The sequence below is a fragment of the Colletotrichum lupini genome, chromosome 10, assembly GCF_023278565.1.
Source record: "Colletotrichum lupini chromosome 10, complete sequence".
Lineage (NCBI taxonomy): Eukaryota > Fungi > Ascomycota > Sordariomycetes > Glomerellales > Glomerellaceae > Colletotrichum > Colletotrichum lupini.
Genome location: NC_064673.1, coordinates 841,769 through 866,965, shown reverse-complemented (window position 1 = coordinate 866,965; position 25,197 = coordinate 841,769). Strand labels below are relative to the sequence as shown.

General features: G+C 53.5%; 9 protein-coding genes across 9 annotated transcripts; 6 read left to right on the top strand and 3 right to left on the bottom strand.

The window, feature by feature from the left end:
• Nucleotides 1-639: 639 nt before the first annotated feature.
• On the bottom strand, nt 640-945 carry CLUP02_17456 (uncharacterized protein; the record flags this gene model as incomplete). The annotated part of the gene is made up of 1 exon (XM_049296366.1): nt 640-945. One exon carries the CDS (start codon nt 943-945, stop codon nt 640-642), a length of 306 nt encoding a protein of 101 aa, XP_049137590.1.
• Nucleotides 838-1,413, top strand: CLUP02_17455 (uncharacterized protein; the record flags this gene model as incomplete). Its single annotated transcript, XM_049296365.1, has 1 exon — nt 838-1,413. One exon carries the CDS (start codon nt 838-840, stop codon nt 1,411-1,413), a length of 576 nt encoding a protein of 191 aa, XP_049137589.1.
• A 1,151-nt stretch (nt 1,414-2,564) lies between these two features.
• On the top strand, nt 2,565-3,364 carry CLUP02_17454 (uncharacterized protein; the record flags this gene model as incomplete). Its single annotated transcript, XM_049296364.1, has 2 exons — nt 2,565-3,103; nt 3,253-3,364. 2 exons carry the CDS (start codon nt 2,565-2,567, stop codon nt 3,362-3,364), a joined length of 651 nt encoding a protein of 216 aa, XP_049137588.1.
• A 2,458-nt stretch (nt 3,365-5,822) lies between these two features.
• Nucleotides 5,823-6,812, top strand: CLUP02_17453 (uncharacterized protein; the record flags this gene model as incomplete). Its single annotated transcript, XM_049296363.1, has 1 exon — nt 5,823-6,812. One exon carries the CDS (start codon nt 5,823-5,825, stop codon nt 6,810-6,812), a length of 990 nt encoding a protein of 329 aa, XP_049137587.1.
• Nucleotides 6,813-7,579: 767 nt separating this feature from the next.
• On the top strand, nt 7,580-9,426 carry CLUP02_17452 (major facilitator superfamily transporter; the record flags this gene model as incomplete). Its single annotated transcript, XM_049296362.1, has 3 exons — nt 7,580-7,982; nt 8,047-8,394; nt 8,447-9,426. 3 exons carry the CDS (start codon nt 7,580-7,582, stop codon nt 9,424-9,426), a joined length of 1,731 nt encoding a protein of 576 aa, XP_049137586.1.
• A 583-nt stretch (nt 9,427-10,009) lies between these two features.
• Nucleotides 10,010-10,618, top strand: CLUP02_17451 (thioesterase superfamily protein; the record flags this gene model as incomplete). The annotated part of the gene is made up of 1 exon (XM_049296361.1): nt 10,010-10,618. The coding sequence occupies one exon, from the start codon at nt 10,010-10,012 to the stop codon at nt 10,616-10,618; it is 609 nt and encodes a 202-aa protein (XP_049137585.1).
• Nucleotides 10,619-12,367: 1,749 nt separating this feature from the next.
• Nucleotides 12,368-13,302, top strand: CLUP02_17450 (uncharacterized protein; the record flags this gene model as incomplete). Its single annotated transcript, XM_049296360.1, has 2 exons — nt 12,368-12,479; nt 12,545-13,302. The coding sequence occupies 2 exons, from the start codon at nt 12,368-12,370 to the stop codon at nt 13,300-13,302; spliced, it is 870 nt and encodes a 289-aa protein (XP_049137584.1).
• A 725-nt stretch (nt 13,303-14,027) lies between these two features.
• Nucleotides 14,028-18,035, bottom strand: CLUP02_17449 (RhoGAP domain-containing protein; the record flags this gene model as incomplete). The annotated part of the gene is made up of 7 exons (XM_049296359.1): nt 14,028-14,171; nt 14,226-14,359; nt 14,415-16,208; nt 16,284-17,591; nt 17,772-17,802; nt 17,876-17,968; nt 18,021-18,035. The coding sequence occupies 7 exons, from the start codon at nt 18,033-18,035 to the stop codon at nt 14,028-14,030; spliced, it is 3,519 nt and encodes a 1,172-aa protein (XP_049137583.1).
• Nucleotides 18,036-21,082: 3,047 nt separating this feature from the next.
• On the bottom strand, nt 21,083-22,973 carry CLUP02_17448 (uncharacterized protein; the record flags this gene model as incomplete). Its single annotated transcript, XM_049296358.1, has 11 exons — nt 21,083-21,172; nt 21,249-21,334; nt 21,466-21,509; nt 21,549-21,636; nt 21,675-21,684; nt 21,789-21,869; nt 21,939-22,077; nt 22,214-22,378; nt 22,487-22,542; nt 22,583-22,771; nt 22,818-22,973. The coding sequence occupies 11 exons, from the start codon at nt 22,971-22,973 to the stop codon at nt 21,083-21,085; spliced, it is 1,104 nt and encodes a 367-aa protein (XP_049137582.1).
• Between the last annotated feature and the right edge of the window lie 2,224 nt (nt 22,974-25,197).

Here is a 25,197-nt window from a genome sequence, read left to right as displayed (position 1 = left end):
CAAGCGTTAATGATACCATGCAGGCGAGCGGATCGCCCCAGGCAGCTCTTATGCGCTTCTTTTAGTCGGGTACGAGATGGGCAGAAGATATCTATCACGCCCTCTGCCTCTCTCTCTTAAGGAGGGAAAAACTTGCCTCAAAAGGACCATTGCCTCATGGATTGGCATCAATGATTTCCCAGAACAATTGGATCCGCGGAAAGGAACCAATGGGGTAGTATAGTCAAAGTTGACAAAGCAGAGAGATTGCCAACTCAGTAATGAGCATCACGACATTGTGCTCTCTGGGTTGCTAGTGCTTACCAGCTGTGGGACACAGTTTGACAAGGGCCACCCATGGATGCTACATTGCTACCACATTCGACTTACCCAATAACAGGGTTTGTGGGAACAGCGGACCTGCGGGCTGAATTTGTGAGGTTACAATTGATTGCCTATTGCAACGCTGAGCGTATCCATGATTCCGCACATTCTCAATTGTCGATGGCCGCCAGATCTGAGGTTTACCTCGTCAATGGGAAAACCGAATTGCTTTTTCAAGATTCAAGATGGGCATCCGTATAAAGTAAGGCAAGGTGAACGCCAGCAAAGGGTCCGGGATTAGAAGGTTGAATGAAAGGGACCAGCTAGCAGACATAGTCAACCGCGCCGTTGCGGCGCCTTATTGCGCCTGGGATCGTTTTTAGCAAGAGGGCCGAAGCGGCAAGCCCTTCCCGTGGATGGAAAGGTGGCACGCCGCACGCCGCACGCCGCACCACCATCTCTATTCTCTCCTGGGCTGGACCGCTGGGCTGCCTCGTCCGCCCGTTTGCTCAGGAACTCGCGCTTCTTGAGGGCATGGGCGCTCCCGTTGCCAGGCTGGTTGGTGTGTGTGGTTACTGGTGTGTGCGTGACCACGTTCGTTATGGAGACAGAGGGGAAGAGGAGATGAAAGGCTATCTTCATCTCTATCTCTGGGCGAAAGGGTGGAACAGTGTACTCCGTAGTTGTGGGGTTATCAACTTATCACCCACAGGCTTTCTTCCGGATGTTGAAGAACTCCGAAATCAAAAGATGGAGGTTTCTGCTCAGCGCCTGCGGCAAGATGCAGAAATTTTGAAAGGGGAAGTAGATCAACACACGATACCCTGTAGTCGCCGACGTGGACTGGGGTGGTATGGTCCATCAACGCCCGCAGGCAGTGCTTACTACGTAGAAGTTCGAGTCTTGGAGATGTATAGATCGATCTTTTATCGACTCTTTTCGTTGACAGACGTTGAGACGTTGCTGATGAACCAGCAAGCATCCATATCCTCTCCAAGAACCAACTCTGAGCGGTTTGTGAGGAAGAGAAATACGACGCATGGACAACCAAATAATCCAAGAGCGGGAAAAGGCTTCTCTTCTGGGGATGGCCCTGAGAGATTGGCCTGAGCTCATCCCACCCCCTGGCCGAGTCTGCGCCTCTAGCAGGATAACCCCCGGCGGTCCGACTAAGCTTCTTTCAGCCGTACGAAGCAGCCGTCCAATCGCCCCTCGGAGGAGCTGCTGGGGTTCTTAACCGCCAGGCAGACCACAATTTCGCCAACAGAACCCGAGGAGAATCACTAATCATGAGTATTTTCAACATCCGCATCGGATCGGGGGAGAAGGATTGTCTTCGCCGAGAGGGAGTCTCGTCAATCTTGTTTAGTCTTTGCGAAAGAGCTTTGCTCATCGACGCTCGGCCCATGGCCCAACCCAGCCGAGAGGAACTTGCTTCCAGAGATATGATAAAAGGGTGACCTCACCTCATTTAAACGTCAGCAAGACCATGTGACGAGCCGTCCTCATTTCTCGTAATCCTGCGGCACAGCAGCAACAGTAGAGGCTATGCCACCACGGTTCGAGAGCCATTGTTCCCATTGTGGTTGGTATCTGCCCTGCCCAGCTTGTTCTTTTTTGAAGGTCCAGACGGGCTCATCTTGGAAATTCCCTGAACGTCCCAGGCGAGCTTGAGCGGCACAAGCAGCCATAGATGTCGCGGTAACACCTTTATCCCCTCACAACTAAGTAAGTACTTAGAATATCACTTGGTGATGACCATTTTCTCCCAGGGTCATCGAGATTATAACTGTCTGCATCCGACATTGCAAGTCGCAAGCTGGGTCGATACAGATGCTCCTGCCAGCGTGTTGTGAAGCTGGTATCGTGAAATCAGCTAGGATGACCTCAACATCAATTCGCACTCCTAGGGTTTGTTCCTTCATCGCCGGACCCATGAGCATATCTCAATTAAGCTCTTGGTCCTGCACCTCTACATTGGGCCCCTGTCAGACACAGTCTTCCCAATGGCTGGAAGAATATCCTCCTCCGCACAGAAGTCCCTTTCGCTTCGCGACCCCCGTTGGTTTAAGGCAGACTTAACTGAAGTCACAACCAACTCTTTTGCCAAGCTTCATCGAAAAGTCATTTAAAAGGGGGCCGCTTCGTCGCTCTGAGCTTGAGTTACTATGTGAAAGACAACACCTGCAACTTACAAGTACCTCCGCCCGGCTCCCGGAAACATCATTAAACTTCACGCCCTGAGCAATCCTTCTGTTACGATGAAGACGTTGTCGCTCCTTCCCGCCGTCTCGGCGATATTGGCTCTCGTCGACGCGCAAACGACCGCGACATCGACCTCCAGCGTGCAGGCTCCTCGAGTTACATCATCCGCTAGAGCTTTCTTTATCTATGATACCCATCCGACCGGGAGTCTCGAAGCATCTGTCGTTGCGTACGAGCGCGAGACGGCAACATACCAAGTTGTGTGCCCAACGGCCGATGCAGCCTGCCAAAAGGAGGGTTACTGGCCGGCCAACGTCACCCACATTGAGGGCTCTAGCTGGGTCGGAAGCAATACGGCCACGTCCGGCATCGTGAAATATTGGGACTGCCGGCTCGGCACTGGCGGCCGTCCCGTGATTTCAGATCAGTATGGACGGTGCCACGTATCAACGTCAACCCCCTCGCTCAGGACCGGGACTGTGGATGAGGAGCTCGCCGTCAACACATGCTTTGTGGAGGCGCGCTCTGTCGTTGTGGCCATTACTGCAGGATTGGAGAAGGTCGAGGCAGTCCACCCGATACTCACGGAATCCGAGTACGTTGGGGCTTGGGAAGCTTCGTCTCTAATGTCTCTGATGAGTTCTCGAAGTGCGACCGGAACGTGTTCGCCCTTCACAAGCCCTGCGCCTTACACCGGTTCTCTTGTCACGGGGAGCTCAAGTTCGTCGTTACCTGCGGAGACAGGTGTCGCAACTGGTACGGGAACGGGTGTGGGAACGGGCTCGACGACAGGTGCGGCAAGTGGCACGGCAACAGGCACGGCGGCGACTGGTGCGGCATCGGGTGCGGCGACTAGTGTAGCTTCGAGTATGTTGATGTTGCTTGGAGCGGCGTTTGTGGGGTGTGGTACTCTTTGGTGATCGGCACATCAAGTGATGGGATGAAAGCTACGATGGAGTAAAGTAGCATCCATGTAGCAGATCAAGACATGGCACCTTGGTGTTCAGTCATCATTGCCGCTAATAATATGGTATACCGCCGCGTGCCAAAGGCCAATCTACCCCGCGATCCTGTGACAACATCCGAGAAAGGTCGAGACTGTGCGCGCGATGCCGCAGTCGCATGTGAGCTTCGGGCCGGGAGGGATGAAATGTCAGCCGGGCTTCTTGACAGCTTTCTGTCGTCGGAAACGCGCCGCGCGAGACAAACAAGACAGTGGCATGACAAGGCAAGGCTGCGTTTGTTACCCCGCCTGTTCGAACTTTGGATACGAATGCTTCGGGACGTCCTCCTCTGGACTGTTGCCGGGCGCAGGGATTAAGCTTTCTAGTTCCCTCTGGCCAGTTTCAAGACGGCTTGAAACCCGGTGCCGTCAGTAAAGTTGTGCTGAACACGTATGCCTCCATCGCGAATCTCAAATCATGTTGCGGCTTTTGATTGGCCGCCGGTGGTTTGGGTTCGAATGCGAGTGCTTCTTGCAGCTTGTCTGTGGGCAAAGGTTGAAAGTTGGTGTCAAAAGTTATCAAGTATCCTGTCTGTGTTGAGTTGGATAGCAAAGCTAAGATTGATGGCTTTGTTGATGCTGGTTATAGAGTCTCGGTTTCGTAAACGCCGTATAGGAGTTGTCGTCTCAACAACTTGAGTTGGATGCCAAGGAAGAAACACAACTAATAGGGCTAATAGTGCGCCCTACCTGTAGATAATCCAACTCAAACCTCGGTTGCAACTGACAAAAGCAATCAAGGTTCAGCTCGGAATTGAGGCAAGCCACAAGTCGCAAGAACGGAACGCAGAGTGAGGTAGCATGCCGAGTGGGCCTTAATTGCTTACCTAAAGCCAGCAATTGCCTGCGACTTGAGGGGGGATTCAGGGTCGGGAAACAGCTCCGGGGGTGCTAGTTTCATGCATGTCATAGCTTTCCGTAGGTATTGCTGTGAAGATATTCCATCGTCTGTCTCTATCCGTACGGGGAATATATAAGGCAAGGTACCGGGTCTTGAGGATGGGTTGCTGGCATATACTTTGGTTTACTATCGATCGAGTTGAGATGGATTCGAACCGAGGCGGATGGTCACGAAAATAGTGACATCTGATGCACTCGAAGGCGAGGCACTAGCAGTCTGCAGTGTCCAGAAGAAGGCCTGTTCCCGTGTTCCATGGACCATGGCACTCAAGGCCGTGGCTAAGCCCCCATGATCTCCATCGGAGCACAGACAGCCCCAGAATCTTGAGCCTCCAGTGAGGGAACGGAGGCAAGGAAGGATCTTCGAAGAATCAGACACTTTGCTGTGTAAGGTGCATGGGAAAAGCCACACACAACAGCCAACCTGCGATACCAGAACGTACATACTTACGTACCTACCTACCTAGTAATAAGGTAGGTACGGATAGTGGAAGAGCTCTCTCTCTCTCTCTCTCCCGGCCACACGTCCCGGATGGTGGCGCCTGCCAGATCCTAGGTGGCCATTTCTTATTGGCATATTTTCTTTCCCGTCCCTTCCCTCCAGCAGCGCAGCTCCCCAGTCCAGTCACCTTCAGCTTCCCTTTCTCACTTCTCGACATTCCTCTGCCTCACGCCTTGCTGTCTCTTCGCCTGGCCTGATCTTGCCCTTCTTTTCTTGCTTTTCCCGCCCCGATTTGCACTTTATCCATTGACTTGTGGCCACTCACACTTCGCCTTTCCAATTTCACCTTCCAACAGGCTACGCCGCTTTCGACCTCCCCAGTCTTTGTTTGCCCCCCCAAGGAGCAATATTTCGTTGGGCGTCAGGTGCGCCGCAGCCCAGCGTGCGATGCGACAAGCTATGTTTCCTCGACTACAGCTCGAATAATGCATTGCGTACCGTTCAACTCACCGTCGAACCGGCAATTCACAACACCTGACCCCTATCTGTCTTTCTGCCAGCTTCTCCCATCTCCAACTTTGGCTCAACCCCGTCTCGGGTCTTGTACTCCCTGACGCGCCTCTCCTCTCGATAGGACGTACGACACCCATCGCCCGCTACGCCTCTTCCACCTCTCTGGCGGGTTTGGGCTGTCTAATTCGTCCAACCTGCCCACCTTAGCCAACAACACATCTCTCGCTCTCGACGCCGCTGAATGACGACAAACCCGGGCAAGCGACGACACTCGATCTCGACTTTGGCAAATAGAAGCTCTCATCTGACCCCTAGCTCGGAGCTCTCCACCGATCTGCGCTCGTTATCGTTCCCGTCTCCCCCTGAGCTACCTGCTTAGGCCCCGCCACATACCGCTTCGTCCTATCTTCCACAACCCCTCCCCGCCCATCCCAAGCTTTATCGCGACTACCCACAATGCCTACCTACCTCTGCCACGGATTTCGTTGGGACCGTCGAAGCATCCGCGTCTTTGTCGTCGTCCAGAACATCGACGATGCTGCCCCCGAATGGATCATTGCGCCAAACTCGTCTCCTGCCATTCTCGAGTCCTTCTACTCTCTCTTCGACTTCCTTCCCGAGCCCATACCCGACGAAACCGAGGCCCAACGTGACAAGAAGAAGCGCAACAAGTCCAAAGCATCCAAAGCCGCCGCACTGCGCAACGAATACGATGTCCCAGCCTCGACCGTGCCGCCAGAGGAGGATGACGTCCTGCAGAACGACTGGAGCGCTGTCAAGCTGCTCGAGGAGTATGACCCGACTGATCTAAGCTATGTCAGCCGTCCCTACGCATATGTTGCCGACCACGTAGTACGCATTGATCTGAGCAACTCAATAACGGAGGAGATCATGCGGTACGAAGAACGACTGAGCGAGACCAAGGCGATGGCAAGCGCCCCTAGCGATGAATTCTACAAGGCGAAGAAGAGCTCGTCAGGGAAGAAGGCTGGCTGGTTCGAAAAGCTGAGAGATCAGCTTCAACGAGGAGAGGATATTCGCTGGTACATTGTGGTATGCGGCGACGAGGTGCGCGATTTCCCTGAAGACATGGGTGCGGCAAGGGCAGAAGAGGAGGAGTTGAATAGGGAGGCTGAAAACGCGACACCCCGGCCCCGCGACCGCAGTGCAGGCCCTTCAACATCGAGAGGAGGGGCATCACCCCGTGAGTACGTGTCGAGCGTACCAGCGAGTCAGTTCGCAACAGCCATGTCGCCGCAACAGCTCTCACCAAAGGAGGCGGGTCTGCCCTACGGCACACTTCCCCAGCATCCCAACATGGTTGGCAATTGGACGGAAAAGGAGACGCCAACACTACAAAGCAAACCTTCAATGGACTTTAGGCCAAAGACACCCAAGGGCGGCGGCTTCAGAAGATTATTCGGAAAGAAGGGCGATGATCCATAGAGAGGCGGCCTCGGAAGACTGTTCGGGAAGAAGGGCCATGTTCTATGACATTTATTAGAAGCTCAATGGTGAGCGTTCTTGAGGCAGCTCTCCACGACCTGAGCCTGTATTTGTACCACTGTACCGTGTGCTGTCTTAGGTACGACACGCCACGGCATCCTCCGTTTTAAGCGAATCATCCGCACGCCTACGCGGCATTTTAGTAGACACGGTTTCAAAGCGAAGGCGTTTACTTGTATAATTGACTACTTATTGAAAACAGACAAGGAGAGGAAAAAGAGAGAGAAAGGGAGATTATTAAAGTCTTCATCTTTTATCCCTGTTTGCTCCAATATCTTGCCGCACATCGTCCCGACACCCGCAACCCGCAACCCGCAATCCGCTAAACCCAGCCGCAATGACACCTTGGAGGATCCGCAGCTTTCCCTTTCACTAACAGCTGGAGTAGAGCAGGGGTTAGCTTGCCAAGGTACGTCACTGGTCGTGGGACCTCTCTCCATCATCCTTCCACCGTTCCACGTATTTCAGTAGCAACGCGCCCAGCTCGCTCTTTCAAGACATCAATCTTAACCTAGCTTCGTCGGCAACACCCACCTTCAATGCGGCGGAACGAAGACCTGCACTCATCGCGGACTACGGCCTGCAAGCCAAACATCTGCACAGCATCCAATTCCATGACTTAAATTGCTCCTGCCTGCAGAACAGTCCCCAGGTGACCGTGTGTCCTCGACTCTGACGGGACGCATGACGTTCCCCTCCCTGTGGTAATGGCCGAATCCTCGAGGCTTCAGACACCTAGCCGTTCAAATCGCTCTGGCGAAGCGTCACCGTCATTTGCGCAGACCACGGCCGAGTTCAGTCTCGACAGCGACCTCGATTTCGACCCTGACGACGACGATGATGATGTCGAGGACTTGCATTTGCATGAGGCACAGCTTGGCGGTGGCCAGGCCTACGAGCTGAAGAGCCTAAGTGCATCACCTGCGAAGGATACTGACGACGGATGGGGTGATGAAGTGCCGTCGCTGCGGAGAAGAGCTAGCACCAGCACCGTCGCGAGCTTCCAGCTTTACACCCCTGACGAGGAGAGGTCCGTCGTTCGCAAGCACGACCGAAAGCTGGTAGTCTTCGTAGCACTGCTATTTATGCTCAGTTTCTTGGATCGATCTAGTATGGCATACCTTGAGCCGCGGCCATGTGATCTTGCAACCTACTGACAGCCCCTCCTCTCCAGATATTGGCAATGCGCGCATAGCTGGTATGGACGAGGATCTGCAGACGAATCCTCCGTGGGACGGTTGGTATGAGTGGACATTGACGGCCTTCTATATCTCGTACATCTTCTTTGAGTGGATGTCGCTGTTATGGAAGCTCATCCCTGCCCACATATACGTCTCCATGATCGTCCTCTCATGGGGACTGACTGCCTCGCTGCAGTCCGTCTCCGTCTCGTACCCTACGCTCATTTTCCTTCGGGTTTTGCTGGGTATCGGAGAGGCCGGCTTCACAGGCATACCGTTCTACCTATCCTTCTTCTTCAAACGAGAGGAACTAGCATTTCGTACCGCTATATTCATCTCTGGTCAGTATCTCGTCACTCCAGACGACCGTTCCAACCGACTGATTATGGGCAGCCGCGCCGTTGGCAACAACATTCGCATCGTCCTTGGCTTGGCTCATCACCAACTATGCAGAGGCCGGACCCATAGCCCCTTGGCGTCTCTTGTTCCTCGTCGAGGGCTTCCCATCCGTTCTCGCCGCCGTAGCCGCGTGGCACATCATTCCCGATAGCCCGGATACGGCGCGTTATCTCACTGCGCGGGAGCAAAAGGTGGCTCGCCTTCGACTTCGACGCGAGAAGCCGCGCCAGAAGAAACATGGGGGAAAGGGTCATAGCAATCTCAACCTTGGTGAAGCGTTTGCTGTCTTGTGCGATCCCATGGCGTTGCTGACCGCGGCCATGTTCTTTCTTACCAACATGGCATACTCCTCCCTACCCGTATTCCTGCCCAAGATCCTCACCGAGATGGGCCACTCTCGCCTCGCATCGCAAGGCCTTAGTGCTCCTCCATACTTCCTGGCCTTTCTTGCCGTACTTTTCACAGCGCATCTATCGGATCGGGCGCAAACCCGGTCCATTCCCATCATACTGCATGCCCTCGCATCGGCCGGCGGATACGCCGCGCTCGCCCTAGCAAAGCCCATCGGTCTCTCGCCATTGCTGCGGTATCTCGCAGTGTACCCAGCGGCCATTGGCTTCTTCAACGTCGTAACGCTCACCGTGGCATGGAGCATCAATAACCAAGCGTCCGAGAGTAGGCAGGGCGGGGGGTTTGCCCTGATGCAGATTATTGGGCAATGCGGACCGCTTGTGGGGACGAGGTTATACCCGGATCGAGACGCACCTTTCTATGCGCCTGGGATGCAGACCTGCGCGGGTGCGATGCTCGCCGTGGCTGTCTTGGCGCTGTCTCTGAGGTTCTACCTCTCCTACTTGAACCGCAAGACAGACGTCGCTTGCGCCGTCGGTAGCGAAGCCGAAGAAGAGGAGGGCTTGGTGGGATCTGGGGGCCGTAAGAGGACGGCCAGCGAGGGGTTTCGATACATGCTGTAAAGAGGAGAGGACAACATTGTAGTGAAGTGTCTATATCCACAAGCCATGCGTGTCAGTGGGTAGTTGTGAATGTAAGCAGGTAAGCACCTTAGTTGCAGATCAAGGCATGGGATGAACCTGCCACCGCCGAACCTCCAGGAGAAACCTATAAAATTCCTTGATTGAACTTTTGTGGTGAGAACCGCCAATAGGGAACTGTCGAGTCTATTATTGGTCGTCCCATGTTTCTTGTAGTTTAAGGTAGCAGCCACCCTGACAGCCAATAAGGCTACCCGCAACTACCTTACCTTACGTGGATGTGGTGACATGCCGCATGCCAACGCACGGGCCCGATCTGATAAAAAAAGACCTCGGCTCTTTTCCAACTCAATTGAAGCTCGCAACCTGGAACTCAAAGAACACCCACAGCTCATCACCAACCGGGTCTCCATCAAAATCATTGGACTCCGAAGTCGCTCATTTCAATAGTACATGTCGTCAAGATTGAGTCGCTTGCCTACGCGTAACATTCGACAGTGTCCAAAGATTTTGAAAGGGCATCAAGCTTTAAGCTCGTAAGGATAGGGGACAGCAGACCGCAACAATGAAGTCGGCAAACCCAGACGTCCAGCATTTCCTGTCCTTCCCCTGGTGCGCGGCGCACCTCAACGAACCAGACACAGTCCGCGACACAGCGCCCTCGCGGTTCCCCAAACAAAACACTGAGGACCAGCTTTTTTCAACGACCCTCAACACGACGGATACGATTGCCGCGTACCTAACCTTTTACAAGCGGCCGTCGTCGTCGTCAGCATCCTCAAGTACCTTGACCTCCGACATACCAAAGGACGACGACGCCGGCCCCACCATCATCCGCCAGCTCAAAGCCCTCCTCACGCTCCGCAGCGGGATAAACGGGTACCCGGACGTCTCGCACGGCGGCATCGTCGCCACGATTCTGGATGAGACGATTGGGCTCGTGTTTCCTGTCAACAAGAGTAACGGGTTGATTCCCGACGCGGCGTACATGACGGCGTATTTGAACGTTACGTATGTGAAGCCCGTGAGGACGCCGCAGACGGTGCTGTGTGTTGTTGAGGTGACGAAAGTTGTCGGAAGGAAGTGGTGGATTGATGCGAGGATCGAGGATGAGGGGGGCGCGGTGCTGGCGAGGGCGGAGAGTTTGTATGTGAGGTTGGTTGAGAAGCTTTGAAGGGGTTTTGATTTAGAAATTAGGGAGTGTGAGAGGTCTGGTATGGGGGATTGCGTTTGTTTTTGGTGAGGTTTTTGTGATTAGGATGGATGGGCGGCGTGTATGCTATTCTTGATAGAAGTGTGCAGCGATTACACAGACCGCGAGTGCATAGAATCTTTGCTCGTAACGAGTAGCAGAGCTTGCTAGATTAGAAGTCCGAGAAGAACCTTTACACGATTAAACACCTATTCGTTCTTGTGCAAAAGGGGCAGGCTACGTACTTTGACCGACAAGGAGGGAGAATCACGTCAGTGGGTTGTTCGATTTTTGCCACTTGCCCTGAGTACAATATCGTCAGGCGAAGGGTCTGAGTCGTATATTCACACGAGTGGTTCCAAGTACTCGTTTTCTGTTCTGGTCGTCGAATGGTATGTAGATGGGGTTTCAATGAGTGTGATTGATTCGACTCTGCTATGAAGCCATATCGATGTGTGCTGCTGCGAGGTAAATGTCCAAGGTTAATGAATACATGGCTGATCCTAGTAGTATTGATGGGGACGCAATACTGTCGAAGAGGTCGCAGGCTAGCATCCGTATCGAGGGATTGCGAGGTATCCCATATATACCCCCTCAACCCCATTCCCGTCACCAACCAGCAGGCGCCCGTCTAGGTCGACGGGTCAGGTCAAACTGGCTGGGTGGTGGAGTGGTCTAAGGTCAACATTCAAATCGCCAATCAGCCTACTCGACGACAGGCTCAGCGTATACGAGGATCACGAGTTCGAGTCCCGGAATGAGCACCAGAAATTTCCCAGCATGAGCACTAAGAGATGTAGCCACACCGGTGGTGAACTCTTTTTTGTCCTCTATCTGTATCTAATAGATATAATACTCTTGACATATTATTACTAGTATATTGATGGGTGAATGCTTCTTACCTAGGTGCATCAGCGCCATCCCGAACTGAGCTGCGACCACATCCTTTAGTTCTCTTGGAAACGTCTACTTATGATCTGAATCTGGATTCAGAGAAACTTCCTCATCACATTCATCATTCAGCTTACGTATCTTGTATTGCATGAAAAAGCCTGCTTTATCTTCTTGATGAAGTACTATTTGGATAAAAAATCGTCCTGTTTTCCGAATGCGAGTGTCATCTTCGTAACGAGGTGCCAGATGTCGGTGCCTCGAAGAGACCGGACGCTCTGAGAGGAGAGGCTCATAAGGGGTTCTTAACGTTGCCCGTAGTTAAGAGCTTGAAGGTAAGCCAATCCACATGTATATTTAGCTCTCGAGAATATGTTACAGGCTTCCTTCTCGCAGACTGGGTTGTTCATGCTTGCCTTTAGGTACCTTAGTATATACCGGAATGTGAGGTCCGATAACCAGGAGCCGGGAAGGGTCCACAGTCCACAACGTCCGACACGGACCGTGCTCCCACTGGCCAGCAACAAAAACGCGCTAAGCCACTTTCGTCTCACCTTTTCGAACCTCTCATCGCAGGATCCACCTAAAATTTCATCCTTGCTCAATCGGCTTCATCGACTTCATCAACCTTTCTCACTCTCATACAGGAATCTTACGCATACATCGTGTGCAAAACGAATCGCACCCGCACCATCCAGGCAAATCAAAAGCGCCCAGTTCATTCGAAACTTCATTTATCCAGGGTGGGACACCCCGCCTCGCTCGTTTCCGACGGCTTGACCGATCCTCGCCTTCACTCCAGTCTCTCTCTCTCACTCACCGTCACCACCATCGCAAACCATGGCTCCTAAACGCGCCGCCGAGGGTACATCCTCCTCAAAAGACCACCAAGTCAAGAAGCGCAAGGGCTTCGGACCAAATACCCTTCCCGAGGGCCCATGGCGTAGAAAGGGTAATGATCTCACACGTCCCTGAATCTCTCAAATGATCATCATTCACTAACCTCCCCCCTCACAGTCGAAAAGAAGAAAATCGAGCTCATCCACAAGGCCAAGATCAAGAAGGCCTACGCAAAGATTAAGGAGCGAGAACTCGCTTCTCGGGAGCCCTCCTCCTCAAATGCGCAGCAGCCTGTCGCCGCGCTGGCAAAGGACATCTCAAGCGAAGATGAGCTCGACTCCCTCCAGGACCCCTCCAGCAAGACGGGATCTCCCGCACCAACTTCAGCACCAGCAGCGGCAACCGCATCATCATCAGCAGTAGAGACAAGCACATCCTCGTTCTCATCAACACCAACACCGCCAACAACAGCAACAGCAACAGCAACAGCAACAACCACGCCTCACCCCTCAAAAGAAGAAGTCCACCCCTCCCGCGCAGAAATGCTCGAAAATGACGGCGAAACCCCCAACCCAAACACAATCGCCGTCAAACGCAAGCACGCGGCGGAAGAATCAGCCGATGCCGCCGCGAACGAGGACACCGCCGGCGGCGACCGCTACGAACCCCGCCAGCAGCGCAGACCCCGCAAACCAGGCTACTACGAGAAGCAGCTCGCCCACGCCGAGAAGAAAAAAGCCGAGGCCGAGGCCCGCCGCGCCGAGATCCAGCGCCGCCGCGAGGAGCGCGAGCGCAAGACGGCCGACCGCGAGCGGTACCGCCGGGCCATGGCGAAGGCGCGCAAGGGGTCCGAGAACGGCGGGCAGCGCAGGCTGGGCAGGGAGAGCGCGCTGCTGCTGGAGAAGGTGAGGCGCATGGTTGGGGACTCAAAGTAAAGGTGCAAAAACCGAGAAAAAGAAGGATGGGAAGAAGGAGCGGGTCAGACCTGATAAGTAGTCTGGCACGCCCTTATACAGAGCTTGATACCACATTGTATATATCATTATCACATTGTTAGGGCACCACGGTTTATAAAAGTTTCGGCTTGGCTTTGTTCAGATACAAAGGATGGGCTGGGCCATCCATGAGATATTTGCAGCGTCACTAAACTTGGAATCCCATCTCGCCCGCAATGACTCCATGCGCAAGTACCATGCTCTTCAGCGTCGTGCTCAGTCGTCATCCTGTCACGTATGACTCGTCCTACTTCTAACCAACTGCAGAAACCTCGCCACAAGATTGAACTGAACCGCCCTCGACACCTCATGGTTGGACGAGGTGAGATCGCGCTCTCGCAACGACAGTGAAGACGTCCCCTCAGCCCTGAATCCTAAACCTGCCTTCGAGAACCAAAGAAAACTCCATTCGTGCCCCGAAGCAAGAAGTGTGGATATCATTAAATTTCCCTGGCGTGGAGAGATACTCCCGTATTGCTGCGGTCATGACGGCGTTCGAACAGTTCGAATCCAAATGTGAGGTAGTAATAAAAGCCGTCAGGCGTGTGGAAAGGTTTCTCCGGGCCAGATTCCTTGAATAAAAGGGGGTCGAGGGCGTCAAGTCGTGGGTGCGTTGATATGTACATGAATTTCCAACATCATTTTTGTCCATCCAAGCCAATCTTTCAGTCGGTAAAGATGGTGTGGCTATTCTCGACAACGAATTGCACAGCCAGGTTCTTGGCGTGCATGTCTGTCATCTCACGTTCCAGGCTCGTGTCCCGCATGATAGTGGGCGCAAACACGACCGCCAAGTTCTTGGGAGACATCTGTCATATCAATTAGCTTAATTGCAACCTTACACCACTGGAATGAAAGCTTACCAAGTTCTCAGGCTCCCGTTGAGCAACCCGCGCAAGATGAAACATCAAGAACTCAAGACAGTCGCGGTGTCGCTGTGGCATCGTGCTGAAAACCTTACGAAGATGGTCACAGCGTTCAGTCTGGTCTGTGATGGCTACCAGGCAATGTCAGCTTAGAATTCGGGCGGGAATGTGTGTATATCAACTTACCATTCGACTCCAGGACTCTGTCGTACACCTCGTACGTTAACAACGGCATTGGCAGCTTCCTGAAGTATTGCTTCAACACGCTCGTCACCGCGGTGATGTCTAGGCCAGGGTCTGAGATGTCGTAGTCCTCGCTCTTGTCGAATCCTTCTTGAATGACCTTCACCAGGGAGTTGCCGCCCGTCTTTCTGTAGATGCCTTCAATATCCATACCGCGAAGCTCAACCTCTTCGATACAACGTGTTACTACGCTTGGGATGGTGCGCCTTTCGTAGTCAGCTCTTTCAGTTAGGTCTGAGCCGAACAAGGTGGTGGGCGCCTCTGCGATCGTGGGCGTCGACACGTTGGTCGTGGACATGGACTTCTGGTTGTTCTTGTTCTTGAAGAAGCCAAAACCTTGTGCTTGCTGCGCATTCTTCTGCTGCGAGGCAGCTCCAGGAGCCTGGGTACTGGGTGCTTCTACTTGAGAAACAGTCATATTGTACGGCAGGCCGATGCTGTCTCCCGTCAGGCCCTGATGAGGACCGCGTTCGCGCTCCTGCTGGAAAGCCACGACGGCACGGTTGACACCCTTGGCCACGCTTCCTGCGAGGCCCTTGGATCCCTTCTTCCAGTTGAACTTCTTCACCTGGCCCTTCCTAATATCAACCACTGTCGGTCGAGCTTCAACAACTGGCTCATCCGTCTCATGAACGAGAGTCGTGGTCATGCTCGCCGAGTCGGTGAGGTTCAGATTGGATGATGAGAAGACCTTGCTCTGGCTGTAAATGCCAAGGCCGTTGGGAGACTTGAGTTCGCCTCCAATTTGAGACTTGAACCGTTCTTGGATCTGGTGGGTCATTTCGTTGTTCATGTCCGCAAGCTGGGCGTTCTTGGAAGAAAGCTGCTCAAACTCCAGCAGGGCGCGGTCCCTGTCGGCCATTGCCTGGTTCTTCTCGTCGACTAGCTCGTCGCGTTCCTCGTGTAGCTGCTCGATAGCTGCGCTCATGGCCTGCTTGACCTTGTCAAGCTTCTGCACAAACTCCTTGATTGCAGAATCTTCCAGGTCGCGGGGATCGACAGGTGTCTTGGTCTCCTTTGCGCGTTCGACGTATCCGGCGAGAACTTCCAGCTGACGAATCATAATCTCAGTCTGAGTATCCAACACCGAAACTGTTTTGCGCTTTTCAATGAGCGTCTTGTTAAGACGCTTCAAGTCCTTCTCCGTAGTGAACTGTCTCTCCAACTCGGCAACACGATTCTCTGAGTTGCGCAATTGCCTCTTGAGGAAAGCCGGATCGTCGCTTGAGTGCAGGGAAATAGGGCTGCTGATCTCATGTCCGTTGGGATCCTCGGCAATCGGGGTCTTGGGCCAGCGAGGAGAAGCGGTACCGCGGGTGGTCTCACTGATGCTCCTCGTGTGACCTGTGACTCTATGAGGATGTTGACTCTGAGAATGACCACCCTCGGTACTGTTGGTACGTCCGTGACGGACGGCATTTGATACACGACGAAGGATGGACGACGAATCTGCGTCGGTGCCAAGTATCCTCGCCATGTCCTCGTCCATACTGAAATCGCCACCTGCACTCCATCTAGGCAGCTTAGGTGATACCTTTCCTTCCTCGTTGACGTTCGCCTGATCCTTTGCGGGAGGATTGGGAGAGTTGGCAGGTTTGCCGGGCGGTTGAGGGGGTGCTCGAGGCTGCATGTAAGTATCGCTGAGCTTGTGCTCGGTCATATTCGGTCGCCCGGCTGCGAGACCTGATGAGGTTGTCTCATCATGTGTGTTGGATCGACCTAGAGGTTTGCCGTTGGCTGTGGGAGAGTAAAAAGAAGATTAGGTCGGTGCGCCTTGCATGATGGTAAAACACGGGTGCGAAATTGACTTACAGCTACGCGAGGGAAGCTCTTTACGAGCAATGGATTTGCCAGCAGTTGTGTCTGTTCGCGAGGAAGAGATGGAGTCCATCGAAGGACGCACCTCGCCCTCATCGCGCTGTCTCGAATCTTGAGACGATCGGGCCATGCGTGGAGGTGAATCGGACGAAGGCAAGTTAGGGAACGGCTCCTTGTCTTTGCGCAGAACACCTTCGCTGCTCTTGGCGCTGCCGCTCTCTGGGGTCAAGGCGGCCGAGTGAGAGGCACTTCTCGGGCTAATGAGCTTCTTGCTCTTGGGCGCATCTTGCAACTTAAACTCATCAATCGATGGCGAGAGCTTGCCGGTTGTAACCTTGTGCGATTTCTCATCATTGATGACCGATGATCGCCCGTCATGCCGAGATGACTTTGAAGTCTTGCGCAGCGGCAACTTAATGGGCCCGGACTCATAATCAGACGACGGCTGTCGACCCTTCTCCTGAAAAGCAATATGGGGTGTTGAGGACTGGGATTCGCCCTTTTGATCAGTGCTGGCTCGGGGCACGCTGAAGTAGTCCTTATCCTTCTTGGATGCGCTGGACACGTTCTCCGATGTCGATCGGGGGGTAGCATTCGATGCCGGGTTGTTATCCAGCGCCACCGGAATGAAGAAACCGTCGTCACCGCCGTTAGTATCGGCGTTGTTATTAGGAGCATACATGGTCGAGTTGCGGTTGTTGCGGTAGTTTGCAGCAGGAAGACCCAAGCCGCTTTCCCTGGCGGGCTCGGAGACACGCTCAGGAGAACGCGAAGGCCGAGTGCTATTTTTTGACGAAGAATCATTTCTGCCGTATGCCGGTCGCGGTCTTGGGGACAGCTCGGTCGGAGTCTCCTTGTCTGAATCGGGGTCGACTTTGGTATCGTGGAAGGCATTCGGAGGAATGGCATTGGGTGGCAAGGCGGGAAGTGACTTGTCGGTAATCATGGGGGAGCCGTCCTTCTCTTTCGACTTGGCCTGGGCTGCTGCTTTTGATTTTTTCCTCCGTCTTGCCATGAGCGACTCATGACAGCTCATACAGAAAATACCTTGCGAAGTTCGAGCATATCGCAGGTTCTCGATCTTCCGCTTGCAGTTGCGACACCTAAAGCACGTTGCGCAGAAGGCCTGATCCCCGGTGAGGATGGCGAGGTCCTCGATCTTGTTGTTGCAGGCACTGCAGCTATATGTACAGTTGTTGCAGATGAGCGAGCCGTCGCCGAGGAGTAGCAGGTTCGCATCGGAATCGAGAAGGGTGCCGCAAGTATTGCAGCGGAAGCAGTTGAGATGCCATCGGTTGCCAGCTGAAGGAGGAGGAGACTGGTTAGCCTGGTTGAACTTGGAGACTGCGGACGACGCCATGGCCACGGAGGACATCATGGCCACAGGGTGAAGCCAGATGATGATGCTGCTCAGAGCATATTACAGAGACAGAGAATAGGGCAAGAGAGAGTTGAGAAGAGAAGCAATTGTAGGGAACATACCAAGTTCGAACGCTTTGCCCTCTTCTAGGATCTAATCGGGTAGGGTACCGCCATCAGTACGTGCTTGCAGAATAGTCAGAAGTAACGGGGGTGGGCCATCGTACCTCGCCGCAACCTTTGCAAGGGAAGACGTCGTCATTGTCCATGGGACTCTCCAAATAATCCTCCACGACAGCAGTCATGACGGGCAGAATGTCCTTTTTTCGTAGGACGTCGTCACGACAATTATCTGGCGAGCAGGAAGACGACTTTGTCGCCGGTCATGAAAGCAAGTCGAAAGCAAAACGATCGATAGGCGAAGGGTCGTCTGTGAAAAGCTGTATCATGGACGACGAGAGATGAGGATCGGTCGGCAGGCTGTGCGGTTCGTGCCAGAAGCCCGACAGGAAGGGCGTGTACGACGGGCAAGAGAGCTTGTAGTGAATGGCGCTTCGAAAGGGGGTGTGTGCTCAGAAGCGCGATAGCAGTGAAAGCAGAACGGCGGTGCGGGAAGTGAATGTCGAGGTGGTGAGAGTAGCGAGGGGCGTGGGCGGTGTCGTGGTAGTGGTAGCGCTCGTTTGATTTCGTCTGGAGGGTTTTGGATGTAGTTCGCCAGCGAGAAGATGAGAGGTTGTACTCGAGGGCTCGGGGCCTCTGGGGGGAGGCGTAAAAAAAAGGAAAAGGCAAAACCCCAAAAAGAAGCGAGGCGGCGCCGGTGACGAAAATCAGGGTTAGGTGAGGTGAAGCAAGGTAATGAGGTTAAGTGGCAGAGGCCGTGATCTCGCGGTGGCAGTGGAAGCGAGAGCAAAGCTGGGCGCGGGCTTGTCGAATTCGGAATTGTGGTGACAAACTAGGCCCTCGAATGGTCGGTTGGATGAAGAGGTGCGACGACGACGTGGAGGACGAGCGAGACGATGGCAAGCCCTGGGCTTGGTCCGTGGTACCGGGCTAACAGCAACGGGATGATGAGGACCGAAGCTGGCGTACCTGGGAACCTACGCAGTCAGGTAGCAAAGGGTGGGTTGACGGGTTCAGGGGGTTGTCCAGGCCCTTAGAAAGGTACAAGAGAGTTTGATGGGGGAGGAGAGCTGAAAGGCCTCTATCGCGGAATGAAGGAAGGTGCTTGTAACGCGCGGACCTTGCCTTAAGGCAGTGACGGGTCGTGTACGGAGTACAGAGTAAAGGCAATGTGGAAGGTAAGGTAGATTGCTAGCGTGTACGAGAAAAGCGAGGGGTGGAACTTGGAAGATTGTCCAAGTACCTTTATCCGTTCCTAAGGGAAGGAAAGCACCAAGTAGTACTTCGTACCCTAGGTAAATGACGGTAGGTGTGTATACCGACATACACGCTACAATCAAGTGAGGGAGAGAACGCGAGAGAGGAAAGGAAATGTCCCTTCCTCGACACACACATACACACACACACACACACACACTCACATTCACGAAGACAGAGAGCGAGGGGGGGAGGGGAAGCGCGAGGAAATGATCACTGGTGGATGGCGGTGGCGCTCGTCGTGGAATTTGGGGGGAAACTCGGGGGGGGGGGGGGGGGGGGGGGGAGGGGGGGGGGGGGGGGGGGGGGGGGGGAGGGGTGGGGGGGGGGGGGCGGGGGGAGGGGGGGGGGGGGGGGGGGGGGGGGGGGGGGGGGGGGGGGGGGGGGGGGGACTCTGGATGGAACGGGAGACTGATAGCTTGAGGTGGAGGTGGAATCGGGGACTGGAACTGGATGAGAAACGGGGCTGGACGGACGGGAGGTGGAACAGGATGATGGGACACTCACACACAAACGTTGGCATATGTGATGGATGGTGCGGTGCTGTGGTACGGAGGGGGTGGTGAAGTTGGGAACAGGGCGGGAGTGATCGGTACCTTGGAGCCAGGTACTTCCTGGTTCCCATCTCCTTCCATAATCCATCCACAGGTACCTACCTACCGCAGCAGGTAGCTTACCCCCTTCCCGGGCAGGCAGGGCAAGCAGCGGGGTGGGTGTCGAGAGTCCAACACTTTTTTTTTGGTCCATACGGCAAAACATCGTTAACTTCGCTCGCCAAACTGATAGCATCATTCAGTTTAATGAAGACGCTTCTCATGAGATCGAGGTGAAATGAGAGATCCAGTCTCTGATTCTATGCCAAATCACGCAGATGGCTTTCTACATCAACCTATGTACCATAGAGTATAATGTATGTATCATCTGATGCAGGCATCTCAGGGCAGACAATGTCCCACGTGCCTGAGCTAGGCAGGACTCGCCAGGAGGCGTCTTTTCGCAGTGTTTGGGCTTGCAGTGTGTCCGTTTTACACAGAGTCACAACACTTTGTAGCATGAAGAAACGGAAAGGAAAAAAGAAGAAGAAAACAAAAAAGACAGAGACAGAGACAGATAGAAGAGGGATTGATGCTATTTCTTATTTTTATTTTGCTGGTGTCTCTCGGGCACCCAGACTGGAAACCCCCCAATTCGCGACTCTTCACTCTTATTGTCCTACAACTCCAAGAGATGACGGGACAGAATAAAGAATACATAGCATGACACCTATCCGCGAGCTAAGGTATGTGGGTGCGCATAATCCGTACAGATATACGCACATACGAACACCACACAGCCGTCACAGCCCAACGTGAACGGGACGTGGACATAAGAAAAGAAGATGAGCAAAGGCCCATCCCCCTCTGTGGCACAAACAGTGGAACCCCTCATCACTCAAACCCCCCTCCACGAGTCCACAGTCCACTCCATATCATCATGTCTGCTGCTGGGGTCGTCTCCCGGCGGCGGAGCGAGGGACTCGAGTCTCATGGGAATAAGACGTGGGGTGTTCCGCCAGGAACCCACGCCTGCTGACTGGCCACTGGCCGCCAGGGGCTTCGGTACCTCCTGGTGCCATCTACCTAGGTATCTTCGTGCCACTTCAGAGTGGTAGAGTACTCGATCCAGGGGATGGGAGAAGTTGATGGCGACAAGTGTACTTATAATATCCAAGTCAACAGACAGCAGTGCAAAAAAGAAAAAAAGAAAAAAAAGGGACATGCTGGGCAAGAAACTCGTACGCCAGGCTTCAGCACAAGTGACTCTCGAACTGTACCGCCAACAAATAATGCCGACCAGCGGTGCTATGTAAGCCCGATGAGCTGCTACACGTACTTGATGAAAGTCACCGTCGCTCGTTCCATGGGACCGATTTCGAGTGCCCGCATCGAAATTACAATTCGTATTGTTGACTACATCGAATTTCCAGACTGATGAGGTGAAAAGGGTGGGCCAGACGATAATAAGCAATGGACTTGGGGCGGTACGGTAGAGTACTTCCTACCGACGTCTCTGGTGACTTACACGCTCAGGCCCATTGAATAAGAACCGAAGCACAGGAGGTGACGGTGTTGTGCTAGGCGAAGCATAACAACGACCACCATTGTGCTCTGTACATTGGTGGCCCAGAAGCGGTAACAAGCTAACAACTCAAAGCTCGTCTTTTCCTAGACCACAAGCGATCACCGGGTATATGGAACTATCCAGGCAATGATTGCAAGCCTTGAGTGCAATTGCGAGTAGCCGGTACGGATACTTGATATGTTGGTCGTCTCATGCAAACAAATGACTGCCGTGGCTATCCACCCCATTCGGCAAGCCGTGGGAGACACATAAGAGAGCCACCTTAAATTGAGCCCAGTTAGACGGAAATGAAAGGGTCGTTGCACTTATTACAGCAGACTTGATTGAGGGTTGATTTTCCTCCGCCTTCTTTTACTCTGGGGGCTGTCTAGTGGATATCTCAGATGGCAACCCATGCCTTACTGCGGCTCAGCACCAAGGTAGGACGACAATGTGTTGTTGTTGGTCGTCTTCGCAGTAGAGTAAGCGGCAAGAGTTGAGACGGCGTAGGCTGGGATGGGTCATGGAAAGGGCTTCTCTGCAGTGTACCGCAGAGGAGCTACAGCTCGTGATCCAAGCCCATCATCTCGAGGAGCCTTTATTCCTCTCATTGTCTGCATCTCTCGCGCGTCGCATGCACGTAAAAGGTGCGGTGTGTTGTACCTGAACGGCATCTGACGGGATGTCCCTATGCGCCGTTAGCTGCAGGTCCAGCTGAAGCACGGCCGAGGCTTGGGACACCAGCTATGCCCAGTCGGTGATCCGTTCGTGTTTCCTAAGCAGCTAAGTTCCTGCGGGTAAGCTCCGAGAAACTGCGAGCGAGCTATGAGCTGGCGACAAGACTCCAAGATTGGGTTTAAGCGTTGATAGCAATAATGACTCGAAGCTGACGCGAGGGTTTGAAGTGGGCTTCTCCCCGAACCTAGTTGCCGACCTTTGGGCAGTCAAAAATCTAGTCGAAGGTGCATGAGCAGAAGAGGCAAACCAAACGTGTGGTAGAAGAACAGACAAGGCACGTTGTATCGCGGAGCACGGTGTATCAACCGTATCAGGATATCAGACGGAAAATTGAGGCGGCTTAGATTCACGACGGATTGAAACCAAGTCGTTTCCCCTTGCCCGTGACTCGAGCTGTGGCTGTCACATTCACGTCGTATGTCATGTGTGCGTCGTGTGTCGTTCCAGCAAGACGAGGCAGGTCCTGGTTTGACGTGAACCAGCGGGACGCCAGAAGCTCGAGGTATCTGTAGTTCCTAGGCATAGGAAAGTCGGTACTAAATTTAGCGAGACGTGTCGTTGACTAGGTACCACTCAACGATCGGGATTTGCCTCTAGCAATGTAATAATATCTGTCAGCTTACACAGCACAGTACTCCGAAGAGAGGCAGAGGAACGAAGGAGCTGGTCGGCTGTTGGTCTGGCCCTTCTGATCAGCGACCAAGCTCCGACCCCCTTACAGCTCGCAGCATGTGGCTCAACAACCCTGCTGTTATGTTAGTGTAGCGCCAGGCTCGGAATCGGAGATCAGCAGAGGATGAGGAGCCGTGTTGGACCGTTGAAGTCGAGGGAAGAAGGTCGATCAATACTTGCAGCAGTGAAGAGGATGTCTGGAATAATCGGATTGGACACAGTGCCACTGCGGCACACTGTAGGGTTGAGTTGTGGTCAGTGGTCGTCAATCGAGCATCTCACGGAGACTTTGTGATGTTGGGGTACGATGCTACGGATAGTGCCATGCCAAGTATTAGATGCGCCGGAGCTTTGTGAGAGGAAACCAATCTTCAGGAAAGGAGGCCAGTTCGGGGTAGGATCAAGTCTGTAGGGACCGATCCAGTGGCAGACTGTCATGGCAGGCCCTGTGATTGCAATTGATGCTGGGAGTGAACGTGTGAGAACTGGTCAGCAGTAAGGTACGCCAACGACATTGAACCAGAAGATGCCTTCAGAGTACGTAGGTAGGTACTATGTAAGATAGGTAGGCAGGTACTTTCTGAGGTACGTATGCTGGTCGTCGGGGTCGGGGAGGGGTAAACCCTTGATTCTGGGTACGTATCTCATCTAAATGAGAAGTCGAGACGGGTGAACGACTGGACGTGGAAGGCGTAAGTGGAGATTCGGTGCTACTGTTTCAACTAAACGCCTCTCCGCTGCAAACGCCACCAGGTCGATCCGGATCCTTCTCCTCTCTTCAGTCTCTCAGTCTTTCTACACAAAAAAAGAGGGACGGTTTGAAGCCATCCGCACTCTGCCGCTACTCATCCACAATCCATGCAGTCGATCCTTCGGGCACCAAGACTACATACCCTTTTCTTCTCCATTTGCAATTTGCGAACACAACGGCGCGGCAAAAGGCCGCACAATTGCCGTCAACATGGTCTCATCACATCCATTGGCAATCACGAAGTACTTGAATGCCTCAGCATCTCAAATGAGCCGTGGATCCGTCCATTATCCGTTATATTCATCAAGGAACGTTCCGCAACAACGTGATCAACCTATGATGGACCTCCGAACCAGCAGAGCACAGATTGCTTCCGGGTCGGCGGTGTCCATCAGCGGGGCGTTGGCCAACGTCGTTGTCAAACAGTCCAGCACACTCGGCGTGTGTGGGTAGATGGAGCAGGTTTGCTGGCAATTTCATACTTCTTCTGATAGTCGTGGTCAGCAAGATTTGACCCTGTAGCAGTGCTCATCGCCTTCTCGCCCAAGATCTCTCGCCTGATGTTGACTTTGGCCTCGTCAGCCAACCATGATACCTCTTGCCCCTCAATGCCGGGACGACGATGTCTTTCACCCTCAGGTACGAAAACAGATTGGGCTTTGCGTCTTCCCTATTTATCCAGACTGGTTACGGAGTATCACTCACGGAATAACTCTTGGCGACAAGCCGACGATGTGCTTCACCAGCTCCCCGCCTTCGTTTCAAACACCATTTCCAATCGCGCCAAGTTGTTACCCAGTTTGCCAGCCCGCATCCTGATGTTACATGGTGTCGTCCTACGTACAGTTCTTTGATATCCCCAGAGAACCGCGATTGGGGAAGGAATCGGCTCCGTTGGGTTTCAGGCCCTCAGTTTCGGTACCACTACTACGTACAGCAATCCCGGACCTGGCTCATCCCATCCATGATGTTAGACCTGGAGGTAGCACACCGCTTTTCGCGCAGCCTGCTGTTCGAATTTTCGTCATTGTTGGGGTCTTGCAAAGTTGCAAAGCATCTCAATTACTCAAGAGGTCCAACCTTACGGATACAGCTGTTAGTCACTTTCCTTCACTCGTTTATCAAAGCCGGACTGCAGCGGCAATGAGAACCAACATTCTGGCCCTGTTCCATCGTGGACGCAAGATCGGCATTTCTGTGGGGAAGGCGATCGAGTTAGCTATTCCATACTAGGCCAATACTGAAGCCCGACGAGTTGACGACCGCGGATAGGACTGCAACTAATACACCGTGGAACCTCGTCTGAGCGAATTTTCCCCTCGGAGCCCTACCAAGACTCTCTAACCTCGACAGGGAGTCCACGTCGATGAGAGCACATATGGAAACTCTCGGCACGCTCAATCATTTTGACAGCTCAGTTGCCTTAGCCAACAACCCAACGTCAACCTCCTCGTCGCCTCGGTCTCGATCAAGTCCAACCATGCATACGGCTCTCCATGGCCGCTACTGGGGCCGCCGGCAAGCATTTTGTTCCCCGAATTTTCATGAAGAGCACCTTGCGAGTTGCAACATTAGAATATTGCAACAGTCTACAGAGACCCTTTGGCCTAGAAGGTCAAAAGGTGGAATTGCAATCCACTGATGCGCTCGCTAAAAAGAACCCATGTTCGTTCTTCGACATCTTGTCAGCGTTGGAGTTTAACAACTGGCCCCAGTGCTACGCTGTAAACATCACCCAATTTGTTGATTGCAACGCTCTCATTCAATCCTAGCCTCTGAGGAGGGCTCCTTTCAGCCCGACTTGATTCAAACGCAGCACTCAGTTCGCGGAAGCATCCACCCAGCACGTTCTCAATCGTTCGATTATACGGATACAATCGATGGCTCGCCCAGCCCCCTCGCCCAATGGTC